The 14,210-nt window shown below is 49.4% G+C and overlaps 1 protein-coding gene across 1 annotated transcript; it reads left to right on the top strand.

Moving 5' to 3' along the window:
• Positions 1 to 1,452: 1,452 nt before the first annotated feature.
• On the top strand, positions 1,453 to 7,398 carry LOC103188528 (sepiapterin reductase). Its single transcript, XM_007908563.2, is given in 4 exon segments — positions 1,453 to 1,759; positions 6,288 to 6,578; positions 6,790 to 6,885; positions 6,888 to 7,398. Coding segments are annotated over 4 exon segments (780 nt in total). The 5' UTR covers positions 1,453 to 1,458; the 3' UTR covers positions 6,980 to 7,398.
• The last annotated feature ends 6,812 nt before the right edge of the window (positions 7,399 to 14,210 follow it).

Genomic DNA, 14,210 nt, shown 5'->3' with positions numbered 1-14,210 from the left:
CTTGGCTCACAAACAAGAAGTCCAGGAATCGATTAACTTGCATTTATATAGCGTCCCATTTGCCCACGGCAATATCCTGGCAAACAGCTATCAAGTGAGCGAGCGATTATATCTGGGGGATTGTTGGCCAGGAAACTCCTTTCTCTTTTCCAATAGAGCCACCGGATCTTTAACATCCACTTCAGCAGGTACAGATTGGTAGCTTGGTTTAACATCTGACGCTTTTTGCCCACAGAATACACAGTCACTTCTGCAGCGTAGTGGTTAGTGTGCTCGTCTCACAAGCGAGCGGACCCGGGTTTGAAAACCCAGGATGAATCTTAGGCAAATGTCCTTACTCCACACACCTGTTTATCTAGGAGTAAGTAGGAACCCAGTTGGGGGATCACTTTCTAGGAGCAATAATCCCTCCAAAAAAAAGTCACTCAATCCACAATTGTGTGTGGGACACTGCTGTGTGCAATTAGCTGCCAGGTTTCACCCACAAAATACACACAATCACTTCCCTTTACAGCATATCCCGTGAAATGTTTTGAGACATCTTGATGACATAGGTGCTATATCAAATGCAAGGATTATTATTGTTATACTATTATTATTAATGGGACGTATTCCCGACTTGAATGGCGTAATACAAATGACATTTATTGTTATTATTCTTATTATAAATCCTCCGAAGTGCTTTGAGAGGTGACAGCAAGGTGTAATGCACTGTAATAATAATAATCCTTGTATTTGATATCGCACCTTATCACGTGTTTGAGACATTTCAAAGCCCTTCACTGAATATACTGTAAAGCGGAGTGACTGTGTATTTTGTGGGCGAAAGGCGGCATCCAGTTGCGCACAGCAGTGCCCCACAAACAACCGAGTTTATTATTATTGAGTCCTGTAGCTCAGTGGTTAGAGCACTCGCTTTGCAAGTGAGAGACCTGAGTTCAGTTCCAGGCAGAGGGCGAAACCTTGGGCAAGTTTCCTTACTCCACACAGAGCCTAATAATAATCCCTCCAAAACCCAAAACAATAATAAATTGGTCATTTTCAATCTACAACTGTTTGTGGGACATTGCTGTGCGCAATTGGCTGCCGCGTTCGCCCACAAATATACAGTCAATTCGCTTTACTGCGAAGCGCTTTGGGACGTCCTCCCGACGTGAAAAGCGCTATATCAAATGCGCGGATTATTATTATTATTATTATTATTTTGAGGGGAAGGGATTATCACCCCCTGTAAAGGAAAAAAATCAAACTGTAATCAAATGCAAATCAAGGATGACATTACGGTTTACAGCATTATCGGGAGGGAAAGAGGGAGGGAGGGAGGTGTGATCTCTCTCAGTCCCAGCCCTTAAAATTTACATAGTCTATCCTCTGAGCAATGTATCCGGTCACAGCACAGCTGTGAAGTGTGTGTGTGTCAGTGAGAGAGGGATCTGAGCAGCAGCAGCAGCAGCAGTGATGGCAGAGAGAGAGACCGTGTTCAGGGAGTGCCTGTGTGTGATCACAGGGGCTTCTCGGGGTTTGGGCAAGGAGCTGGCGCTGCAGCTCGCCCCCAGCCTCACAGGGGCCTCCAGTCTGGTGCTGGTGGCCAGGTCTGGGGAGAGGCTGGAGGAGGTGAGGAGGGCTGTGCTCGCCTCACAGCCATCGCTGCGTGTTCTCCTGGTCCCCGCTGACCTCAGCACCGGGCAGGGAGTGGGGGCCGCACTGGCTGCGCTCCCGCAGCACCGTCCCCGGAGGCTGCTGCTCCTCAACAATGCAGGTGAGAGGTTTGTCTGCGTCTCTGCACTGCTTCATGGACAACCCCCCCAGAGCGGGGACGCAGGCCTCCATCCTGTCCCTATGTCCTTAAACCCACAGCCTCCTGTGCTAAAGTGTACCCAAACCTACTTCCGGAGACGTTCCGTTGAGTGTAGTGACTGGACTGAGCGCCCGACAACAACAGCAGCAACAACAACAACAGGATTCCATTTACAGAGCGCCTTTCACGTCGGGAGGACGCCCCAAGGCGCTGGACGGTTGGGTCGGGACCCGAGCATTGGGTGGGGGGGCGGGAAATGGTCAGGGGGAGGGGAGGGAAGGGAGCGAGGAGGGGGTAGAGAGTCGAGAGGGGAGCTGAAGGCACGGTCAAAGGTCCCAGCGTCCAGGCTGACGTTCCAGCTGTGCTGGGGACGTGGGGTTGGGGAGGGAGAGTGCTGCATTGGTGGAGGTGAACGACAACAGCAATTTGCATTTACATGGCGCCCTTCACGTGGGGTGGGGTCGAGCAATGTTTGACAGTGGCAGAGCCTGACACCGAGCCGGGGGGGTGGGGGGAGGAGGCGGTGAATCTTAAGCCAGTCAAAGAGTCAGGTTTTTAAGCGCAACCTAAAAGACAGGAAGGAGAGGTGAGAGGCTGAAGTGTGGCTGAAAGCACAGTCGCTGATGGTGGAGCAGAGAGGATGAGGGACAAACAGGAGGCGAGAGCTGGTCAAGTGGAGGCAGCGGGTGGTGAAGTGGGGAGTAGTCAGGTCGGAGAGGTAGGGAGGTGTCAGGGTATGAAAGGATTTGTAGATGAGTGAGAGGATCTTGAAGTAGATCCATTCAGTGATTGGGAGCTTGTGGAGCCTGGCGAGGACTGGTGTAATGGGGATACCAGTTTAGTGTGGGTGAGAATAGGGGCAGCAGAGTTCTGAATCAGTTCGATTTGATGAATAGTGGAGCTTGAGAGACCAACGGGAAGGACAGTGGAACAGTCGAGGCAGGAGGTGATGAAAGCGTATATGATTGTTTAGGCTGCGTAGGGTATGAGTTACGGTCGGAGACGGGCAATGTGATGGAGGTGGAGGAAAGTGGGATGTGCTCCCGATGTGAAAGGTGCTCTACAAATGTAACTTTATTGTTGTTGTTGTTCTGGTCAGGGACTGGGTGTGGGCAGAAAGGACAGGTTACCCTAGGTAACCTGACACCTAGGTTACGTACAGGTTCAGTATGTCTTAGGGACAGGCCAGGGAGGTTGAGGATGTCGGAACAAAGGGATGAAAGTTAAACCAAGATCCCGTCTGCGCCTGTTCAGGTAGACGTTAAAGATCCCGCGGATCTGTTGGGAAAGGAGAAGTGAATTTCTCTCTCCTGGTGTCCTGGCCAACAATCCCCCAGATAAAATCGGTCACTCACTCCATGACTATTTGTGGGACGCTGCCTTTACAAATTAGCTGCTGTGCTGGCCTGCAAAATACACAGTCAGCACACTTTACAATGAATCCTGTGCAGCACGCTGAAATATACTGCTGATGTGAAAGAGTTGTATCAATTGTAAAGCTTATTCTGATGCAATAGCAAAATATTAATCCTTGCATTTGATATAGCACCTTATTAAGTCTTCAAGATGTCAGTGCTTTGGGACGTCCTCCCGACGTGAAAGGTGCTCTATAAATGTAATTTTGTTGTTGTCTCAAAGATTTCACAGAATATACTTAAAGTGAATTAACTGTATATTATGTAGGCAAAACACGGCAACAAGAACAATTTGCACTTACATAGTGCCCTGCATGCAGGGTAGCATCTCAGCATTTAACTGCCTGTCGGACATCAAGTCCTGGATGAGAGCAAATTTCCTACAGTTGAATGTGAACAAGACTGAGGCCCTCCTGATGGGCTCGCGCCAGCGCCTCAGCACCTCAGGCTCTGACAGCATCAACCTCCATGGTTGCACACTTCAACTCACCGCCAGTCAGGAACCTCGGTGTCTTGTTCGACCCTCAACTGTCTTTTCTTCCCCACATCCAAGCCATGACTCGCTCTGCATTCCCTCACCTTCGTAACATTGCCCGACTCCGCCACTACCTCACCCCTCAGGCCGCTGAAACTCTTGCTCATGCCTTCATCACCTCCAGGCTCGACTATGCAAATGCCCTGCTTGTCAGCCTTCCCAACTCCTCCCTCCATAGGCTGCAGATAATCCAGAACTCTGCAGCTCGTGTCCTCTCCCGCACCAAACTCTGTGACCCATCTCCCCCACTCTCACCCGACTCCATTGGCTCCCTATCCTTCAGAGGATCCAGTTCAAGATCCTGGTCCTCACCCACAAAGCCCTCCATGGCCTCGCCCCACCCTACCTCTGCGACCTCCTACCCCCTACCAACCCACCCGCTCCCTCCACTCAGCCGGCTCTGGCCTGCTCCACATCCCCTGACCCACCCGCCCCACCATTGACAGGAGAGCCTTCAGCCACTCTGCCCCCAACCTCTGGAATTTCATCCCCCAGTCACTCCGCCTCACCCCCTCCTTAGCCTCCTTCAAGTCCCGCCTCAAACCCCTCCTCTTCGACCATGCCATTAGTCACTCCCTTCCCCTCCCCGAACGAGCAGAACGACCGTTGTCAGTTGAGCGGAGTTGGAGTTGGTACTGGAGGAGGCAAAGTAGCTTTATGTGTCATCCGCATACATGTGGAGGTTTACCCCGTGTCTGGATGGCATCACCCAGAGGGAGCGTATAGATAAGGAAAGGAAGAGGGCCAAAGATGGAACCCTGGGATACCCCGCAGGTGATCGGACGGGGGCGGGAGGAGAATCCATGTGCCAAGATGAAATAGAGGCAGTTGTTTAAGTAGGCGATAGCCAATTGCGCATAGCAGTGTCCCACAAACAGTCATGGATTGACTGACCAAATTATTATTTTTTTGAAGGAATTATTACCCCTGGAAAAGCGTGCAAGAAAATAAAATCAGCCAAATCTGTAAGGAAAATAATGCTAATTCCTTTAACCAGATATCAGACTGTTTTATTTTTATTCGTTCGTTATTCCCTAATATCCCGATGGGTCAGACCAAAGACCGGTACAATCAACAGATCTTATAACAGAATAATACCACCGTAGATATCTCGAGTTCAAGAGTTCAACACTGTGTCTTTACAATACACAAGCTTGATTCTTCATGCTTTCAGTCTTCTTGCTTACAGCTTTCAATGTTCCATCTGATATCCTCAGTCTTAGTGTTTCTAGCTCTCAGTCTTCCATCTCCGTACCCTTGTCTCCGCAGCCCGGGATGGCCCCATCTCCCGTATCCTTGTCCCCGCGACCCGGGACGGCCCCGTTTCACAAAGTTAACGGAACTCTTATACCAATGTTCATCCAATCATGGTGCGGACATTAGTAGATCACCCGGTCGAAATCATGTTGGGTTCGCGTGCCTCAGCCCTCATACACATTGTCCTTAAGACCCCTGTTATCTGATCTAATTGTCTGAGATAGAGGATTGATCAGTTTAGGACTGTATCTGGTGCTCATTATCTTGTGGTGTGGGATCATTAGTACATTCCTTTTAAGTGACTGGTTATTACTTATCAGTGTCCTGGGATGGTACCAAGGTCCTCTAGTTTAAGCAACTTGCTCATTAATTGCTATTCTTGAGGGTTGCCTTCTGTCGGTTGGCAGCCTTGTCAGAATCTTATTTCTCAGTCGAGATCCTGTGTCGACTGGTACCTTGGACCATTACCTCTGTGGCTTGTTGTCATTTACTGATAAGAGGTGACCCCCCTACCCCTGTCCGTTATTCTTTCAAAAACAGAGAAAACCAGATATGTCCTATCCCATGACTGTCAGTCCAGTTGTCCCCCACACTTAACCTAAAAGTTAACCCATTCACAACATCTATTATGATTCTAGCAGTATACAAACAGTGTAGATTCTAACAAGCGATCTGCCAATCGACTAACAACCGGGTTTCTAGTTACTGCTAGGTAAACAGAGGCTTGTGGGTAAAGAAACGTGCCCAACCTTTTTGCCCTGTCGGGAATCAAACAATCAAAGCGAATTCTCTAACCGTAGAGCTACAGAACTCGACAATAATTCTTCCAGCGTGTGCATACTTTGACAAACAAGTGCAGCCTCACTGTCATACTTGTGTTCTGGCCCTGCTCAGGCACGCACCCTCTCACCTGCACATCAGGAAGTTGTGGAGTTCATGTCTTTCCCCCACCTCCACCCCTCCCTCCCCATGGCAGATGTGGCTGCGGGGCCTCCAGCTTTCTGGGGCCATGCATTCAACACTCACACCATCCTCTATGTGAAGAAATGTTTCCTCTTCTCGCTTCTAATCGCTCAACTTTAGTCTCTGTCACTTTTAAGCACTCTGGGACGCTATCCTATGTGAGGAACACTATATAAATGCAAGTTGTTGTTGATATATTGCTCCTTTATCTCACGGCTATTTACAAAACCTAGCTGTGTTCCTAATGGCTGCTGTGTTTGCCTGCACACTCGGTGGAATACATCCGTCAGTCACTCTCATTGTGTCTCTGGTCCCGCAGGCTCACTGGGAGACGTCTCCAAGTTCGTTGTGGATTTCACCAGCCCGGCTGAGATCACGGACTATTTCAGCCTCAACGTCACGTCCTTCATGTGTCTGTCCGCAGGGGTGCTGCGGGCATTCCCGCAGAAGGCAGGACTGACCCGTACTGTGGTCAACATCAGTTCCCTGTGTGCCATCAAACCCTTCAAATCCTGGTCTCTGTACTGCATGGGCAAGGCCGCCAGGGAAATGATGTGTCACGTGCTGGCGGCAGAACAGCCAGACCTCAGGGTCCTCAGCTATGCTCCAGGTAACTCTCCACACATCACAATTGGGAGGGGGGTTAGAGTGAGTACAGAGCTCCAGTGGGGGAGCGAGCACCAGCACAAACACGAATGGGAGAGAGCAGGGAATGGGATTAGAGGAAAGAGCTCCAGTGGGGGAGTGAATTTTCCTATTGTGTGGTGTGTGGTTCCTTGAGTCTATGTAGTTACTCTCTGCTTCCCTCCTGGCCTCTGCAGGACCTCTGGACACGGATATGTTCCTCCAGGCCCGGACAGAGACGGGTGACCCTGAGGTGCGGGAGGCCGCGAAATCTCTGTATGCGGAGGGCAATGTCCTGACCCCCAGGATTCTGCCCGAAAACTAGTGGACATCCTTGTGAGGGACCAGTTCGAGTCCGGTGCCCATGTAGATTTCTACGACAAGTGACTTCCTCCCCCCGACCCCCTCACAACCGCTCCACTGTGCATCTGATGTAGGTTGGTTGATGATATGAGACACATGCTGATAAAAGCTGGGAGACGTGATCCCTCCCTTTCTCCCCCAGCCTCTTTCACACTCCCCAGCTCCTTCCCCCAGCTCTTCCCCCAGCCCCAGCTCCGCCCCCACTCCCCTCTCACTTGCAAGTTGAGTGCTCTAATACTACGCTAAAGGACACAAACATCAACTATTCTTGGTAATGGAGCAGACTATGGAACTGAGCAAACAGACCTTGTGAGGCACAATTAATAATTACACAGCACCTTTCATGTAAAAGCAACTCGCTCTAATCCCGAATCCCTCTCTGCTCTTTCACCATCTGTGATCAGGGCTCCCTCTGCCTCCTTGTCCTCCTCGACCTCTCTGCCGCCTTCGACACTGTCGACCACTCCATCCTCATCCACCGCCTCTCCGCTTCAACCTTCACGGATCTGCCTAATAATCTGCCTAATAACTCCACACGCCTAATAATAATCCCTCCAAAACAAAACAATAATAAATTCATCATTTTCAATCCATGACTGTTTGTGGGACACTGCTGTGCGCAATTCACTGCCGCGTTTCGCCCAGAAATATACAGTCAGTTCACTTTACAGCATATTCTGTGAAGCACTTTGAGACGTCGAGAAGATGTGAAAAGCACTATATCAAATGCAAGGATTATTATTTTATTATTATTATCTGGACTTGCCTGGTTCGATTGCTGTCTCTCTCACCATCTCCACTTCGTTGCCTCCAATGGTTTCTCCTCCAGCCTTCGTACTGTCACATCTGGCGTCCCCCAGGACTCTGTCCTTGGCCCTCTCCTCTTTAATATCTACATGCTCCCCCTTGGTGACATCATCCATAGACATGGGGTCAACGGATGACACCCAACTCTACCTTTCTGCCACCATCCTCAACTCCAGGACCATTGCTGTCCTGACAGACCGTCTGTCGGACATCAAGTCCTGGATGAGGGCAAATTTCCTACAGTTGAATGTGAACAAGACTGAGGCCCTCCTGATTGGCTCACTCCAGCGCCTCAGCACCTCAGGCTTCGGCAGCATCAACCTCCATGGTTGCACACTTCAACTCACCAAGACAGTCAGGAACTTGGTGTCTTGTTTGACCCTCAATTGTCTTCTTCCCCACATCCAAGCCATGACCCGCTCTGCGTTCCCTCACCTCCGTATCATCAACAACAACAACAACAACAAGATTCCATTTATAGAGCGCCTTTCACGTCAGGAGGACGTCCCAAGGCGCTGCACAGTTGGGTCATGACCCGAGCAGGGGGGAAATGGTCAGGGTGAGGGGAGGGAAGGGAGGGAGAGAGGAGGGGGAAATGGTCAGGGTGAGGGGAGGGAAGGGAGGGAGCGAGGAGGAGGAAGAGAGTCGAGAGGGGAGCTGAAGGCACGGTCAAAGAGAAAGGTTTTGAGACCGGCCTTGAAGGAGGAAAGGGAGGAAGCAAGGCGAAGGCACTGGGGGATGGAGTTCCAGAGCCTGGGGGCTGAGAGGCTGAAGGCCCGACCACCGATGGTAGGGCGGTTGGGGCGGGGGACGTGGAGCAGACCGGAGCCAGAGGAACGGAGGGTACGGGCAGGTAGGTAGGGGGATAGTAGGTTGGAGAGGTAGGAGGGAGCAAGGCCGTGAATGGCCTTGTAGGTCCCACCCTTGTAGGTCATCACCCGATTCCGCCACTATCTCACCCCTCAGGCCGCTGAAACTCTTGTTCATGCCTTCATCACCTCCAGGCTCGACTATGCAAATGCCCTGCTTGTCAGCCTAATCCAGAACTCTGCAGCCCGTGACCTCTCCCGCACCAAACTCCGTAACCCATCTCCCCCACTCTCGCCTGACTCCATTGACTCCCTATCCTTCAGATGATCCAGTTCAAGATCCTGGTCCTCACCTACAAAGCCCTCCATGGCCTCACCCCACCCTACCTCTGCGACCTCCTAACCCCCTACCAACCTGCCCGCTCCTTCTGCTCAGCCGGCTCTGGCCTGCTCCACGTCCCCGACCCACCTGCCCCACCATTGGCAGGAGAGCCTTCAGCCACTATGCCCCCAACCCCTGGAATTGCATCCCCCAGTCACTCCATCTCGCCCCCTCCTTAGCCTCCTTCAAGTCTCGCCTCAAGACCCTCCTCTTTAACCATGCCATTGGTCACCCCCCTTCCCCTCCCCTCCCTTTACCCCCCCAACCTCAGCTCGGGTCTGAAATGCTCTACTCTGTCCAGCGCCTTGGGATGTCCTCCTGACGTGAAAGGAGCTATACAAATGTAATCTTGTTGTTGTGTGGGCTGTGCTAGTTAAAAAGCAGCTTGATGCTACGACATTAGGGTGGGTGTGTGCTCTGCAAGGATGAGACTGGATCGGCCAAAACCTTCTTCATCCAATTTAATCTTTGTGATCTTGTGGTGCTCTTTCCTGTGAGGGGGAAAGGGCTCCCTGGATGACTAAGAAAATTGGGATTAAAATGAAACAGATAAAGGAGGTTTATGATGAATGTCAAGTTCAAAATACACTAGAGAATCAAGCAGAATACAATAAGTGCAGAGGAGAACTGAGAACGGAAATAAGAGGGGCAAAGAGAGCATATGAGAAAAGATTAGCGGGTGACATAGAAGGGAACACTACAGTCTTCTGAAAACATATAAAGAGTAAAAGGATGGTCAAAGCAAGAGTGGAGCCGATCAGGGACCAACAAGGAAAACTTCTTGTGGAGGCAGAGAGCATGGCCAAGGTACTGAATGAGTACTTTGCATCTGTCTTCACAAAAGAGGATACCGGCAGTGTCACAGTAAAGGAGGAGGAGGTAGAGAAATTAGATAAGATTAAAAATAGAGGAGGTACTTAAAAGGTTAGCAGTGCTCAAAGTAGAAATTTCATCTGTTCTGGATGGGATGCATCCTGGATTACTGAGGGAAGTTAGGGTGGAGGCTCTGGCCACAAGCTTTCAATCTTCCTTGGATATGGGAGTAGTGCCTGAGGACTGGAGGGTTGCAAATGGGGGAGAGGAATAAATCTGGTAACTATAGGCCAGTCAGCCTAACATCGGTGGTGGGGAAACTTCTAGAGACCAAAAATAATTTTTATTTGGAAAAACATGTTAATTAACGACAGTCAGCACCTATTTGTTAAAGGCAAACTTAACTTGAGTTCTTTGAATAAATACCGTAGAGGATTGATGAAGGTATTGCAGTTGATGTAGTGTATTTGGACTTTCAGAAGGCGTTTGATAAGGTGCCATATAATAGACTAGTTAACAAAATTGAAGCCCATGGGATAAAAAGAACAGTGGCAGCATGAATACGAAATTGGCCATGAGACAGAAAGCAGAGGGCAGTGGTGAATGGTTGTTTTTCAGACTGGAGGGAAGTATACAGTGGTGTCCCCCAGAGGTCGGTATTAGGTCCACTAATCAGATCTGTTTGATATACATGACGTTGAGGTGTTAAATGTATGTCCAGAAAGTCATCAAAACCGCCTTCGTCGACCTTTGTATGAAAACCTCTTGTTATGTAACATTGTGGAATGAATTAGTATTTGACCCCCAGTGATCTCATTCCGGCTCAGCTGCTCCTATTTGAATTCACAAGTCATCCAGGACAGCCCTCTGGGGGGCGGTGGGGGCGGGGCCGGGGCGGTGGGGCGGGGCCGAGGTGGTGGGGGCGGGGCCGAGGCGGTGGGGGCGGGGCCTGGGTGTTAGGGGCGGGGCCGAGGCGGTGGGGGCGGGGAAACGTCCGCTCGGCGCTGCCGGCCAGGGCGACGTGCACGTTTGTGACGTCACGGCATCTGGTGCGTGGTGACGTCAGGCGGCAGCGGGCGGAGACCACAATGGCGGAGGCCGGGAGTCTGGAGGCGGCGGCCGAGCACGAGCGGATCCTGCGGGAAATCGAGAGCACTGACACGGCCTGCATCGGGCCCACCCTCAGGTACAGATAGCTCCCCGGGACCGGGACCGGGATATACTGGGAATGGGATATAATGTGGGGAGTGCCTTCAGGAATGGCATGTAATGATATCATTGGGAATGGCACATAATGCCACTGGGAATGGGAGATATACGTTGGGAATATCATTGGGAAAAATAATAATCCTTACATTTGATACAGCCCCTTATTGCGTTATGAAGACGTCTCAGAGGGCAGTGCGGTGGGTGGGGGGTGTTTGGTGGGGGCCGGACAGGGCGGTCAGTTTGCACACAGCACATGGAGTGAGTGACCAATTTAATTTTGGGTATTGTGGGCCAGGACACCGGGAGAGAAACGCCCTTCTCAAATAGTGCCGTGGCATCTTTGACGCCCACGTAAACAGGCACAGGCGGGAGCTCAATGTAACGTCTCATCCGAAGGTCGGCACCTCCGGCAATGCAACACACCCCCAGCACTGCACTGGATTGTCAGCTAAGACTATGTGATTCTAAGTCCTGATATGGGGTTTGAACCGAGAGCCTTCTGACTCCGGGGAGAGCGCTAACTGTGCAGGCTGACACCAATGGAAATGGGATATAATGTGGGGAACATCAGTGGGAATAGGATATCATAGCAGGAATGTTATCCAGGAAGAATTGGAATATAACAGCTTCAACAACAACTTGCATTTACACGGTACCCTTCAGCATTCAGAGAGCTTGCATTGTCAGGAATGTCACTGGGAATGAGGCACAACGCTGGGAATTGGATCAGTTATTGGGAGGCTGTCCTGCTGTATGAAGAGAGCTGGGCTGGTCTATGAAGGTGTGACCCAGTTTTGGCTTAAATGGGACAAGTCTGTGCATGTCACTATAAAATACTCAGCTCCCTCCTGTGTGTGGATGATCTAGTTCTGAATCCCCCAGTGAACACATCCGATTGGAATCTGTGCATGTAGCACAGTGGGGATGGGGGAGAATGTAGAGAAGAGGGGTAATATTTACAGGGTGTGAGACCAAGTAAACTCAATAATAATAATAATCGTTGCATTTGATATAGTGCCTTATCACGCCTTTGCGACATCTCAAAGCGCTTCATATACTGTAAAGGGAATTAACTGGTTGTTTTGTGGGCGAAACACGGCAGCTACTTGTGCACAGCTTTTTCCCATTAACAGCTGCAGATTGAGTGACCAAATTATTATTATTTTTATTATTTTTTTTCAAGAAAGAAATTATAATAATACCTATATCGATAATAATAAACCTTGTATTTAATATAGTGCCTTATCGTGTTGTTGGGACTTCTCAAAGCACTTCACGGAATATACTGTAAAATGAATGGGACTATATTTTGTGGGAGAAACGAGACAGTCAACTGCTCACAGATACAAGACCTGTCATTTTGGGAGGACGTCTCAAAGAGCTTCACAGGATTCACTGTAAAGTGTAGTGACTCTGTTTTGTAGGCAAATTACAAAAAATTCTGGATTCGTATAGTGCCTGTAACATTTCAGGAATACGGTGACTGTATTTTGCAGGCGAATGTGCCAAGCTATTTTGTCGACAGCAATGTCCCGCACACAATTGTGAGGTGAATGACAATTTTTTATCGGTTGCCAGGACACCGGGAGAGATAACGTCCCTTCTCTTCTCCAATTATGCTGCAAGATTGTTAACGTCCATCTGAACAGGCAGACAGCCTCAGTTTAAAATCTGACCTGAAGGCTGGCGCTCTGACAATGCAGTGCTTCCCCCAACGCTGCACTGGGACAGGCTGGACTATGAGAAAAAAGTCACAATCTTCTGATCTAGAGACTAGAGGGCGAGTGACTGAACTAAGCTGACACCTTGATGTTAAGAGCAGGCAATATGGTCATCTGTGCTGTCATTAATAATAATTGATATAGTGTCTTATCACGTCATTGAAACATCTCAAAATGCTTCAGAATATTGTAAAATGTTCTGTGTATTTTGTGGGTGAAACGCAGCAGCCAATTGCACACAGCAGTGTTCCACAAACAGTCCAGGATTAAGTGAACAAATTATTTTTTTTGAGTTATTATTACCCCAGGAAAGCAATCTGCAATTGACTAACAACTGGGTATGTGCTCACTTACACCTTGTTTCTTAAAGGGACACTCACTTTCAATGTTTGGCTCTGGAACTCTATCCCCCAGTGCCTTCGCCGCCTCCTCCCTTTCCTCCTTCAAGGCCGGTCTCAAGACCTTTCTCCTTGACCGTGCCTTCAGCTCCCCTCTCGACTCTCTACCCCCTCCTCGCTCCCTCCCTTCGCTCCCCTCACCCTGACCATTTTCCCCCTACTCGGGTCCTGACCCAACTGTCCAGCGCCTTGGGACGTCCTCCCGACGTGAAAGGCGCTCTATAAATGGAATCTTGTTGTTGTTGTTTCGGTTGAGATGTTAAACCAAGGTCTTATCTGCCTGTTCAACTGGATGATAAAGATCTCTTAGCACTATTTGAAAAGAGAAGGCAGTTTCTCACTCCCCGTGTCCCGGCCAACAATCCCCCAAATAAAATTGGTCACTCGCTGCATAGCTGTTTGTGGGATATTGCTGTGCTCAACCTGGCTGCTGTGTTTTGCCCACAAAACATACAGTCACTACACTTATAGTATATCCTGTGAAGCACTTTGAGACATCTCAATGATGTGAAAAGGCTCTATATCAAATACTAGTATTATTATTTTTGACTGCCATACTCACATAGCAGCACAACCAGCCAACAGCTCTTATTGAAGTATTTGTCCAGAATGGTGTGGTGGTGCCAGTTTATTTAAAAAGTGTTTGCCAGGGATTTTTCTTTGTTGTCAGCCAGGTGTCTGACACACATAGACACCCATTACTGTTGTCAGCCAGGTGTTTGACACACATAGACACCCATCACTGTTATCAGCCAGGTGTTTGACACACATGGAAACGCATCACCATGATCAGCCAGGTTTCTGACACACACAGAAACTCATCACCATGTTCATCCAGGTGTCTGTCTGACTGACACACATGGAAAGCGATCACTGTGATCAGTCAGGTTTCAGACCATACAGAAATCCAGCACTCTGTTCAGCTGCTGTCGATCGCACACAGAAACCCATCACTTGGCTTTAGAGTTTCCAAACCAAACTGAGAGTTCCACATTGTGTGCCACGTACACAAGGAAATTTCCCTTTGTCTGGAACAGTTTATTCTGTGAAATGCTGTGAGAAGTCTCATAGTCGTGATAAGGCGCAATGTCAAATGCAAGGATTATGATTATTTTT

The sequence above is a fragment of the Callorhinchus milii genome, unplaced genomic scaffold (genome assembly GCF_018977255.1).
Source record: "Callorhinchus milii isolate IMCB2004 unplaced genomic scaffold, IMCB_Cmil_1.0 Scaffold1, whole genome shotgun sequence".
NCBI classification, from domain to species: Eukaryota; Metazoa; Chordata; class Chondrichthyes; order Chimaeriformes; family Callorhinchidae; genus Callorhinchus; species Callorhinchus milii.
The sequence above is the reverse complement of the archived record's forward strand: the minus strand, read 5'-3'. Positions and strand labels throughout refer to the sequence as shown.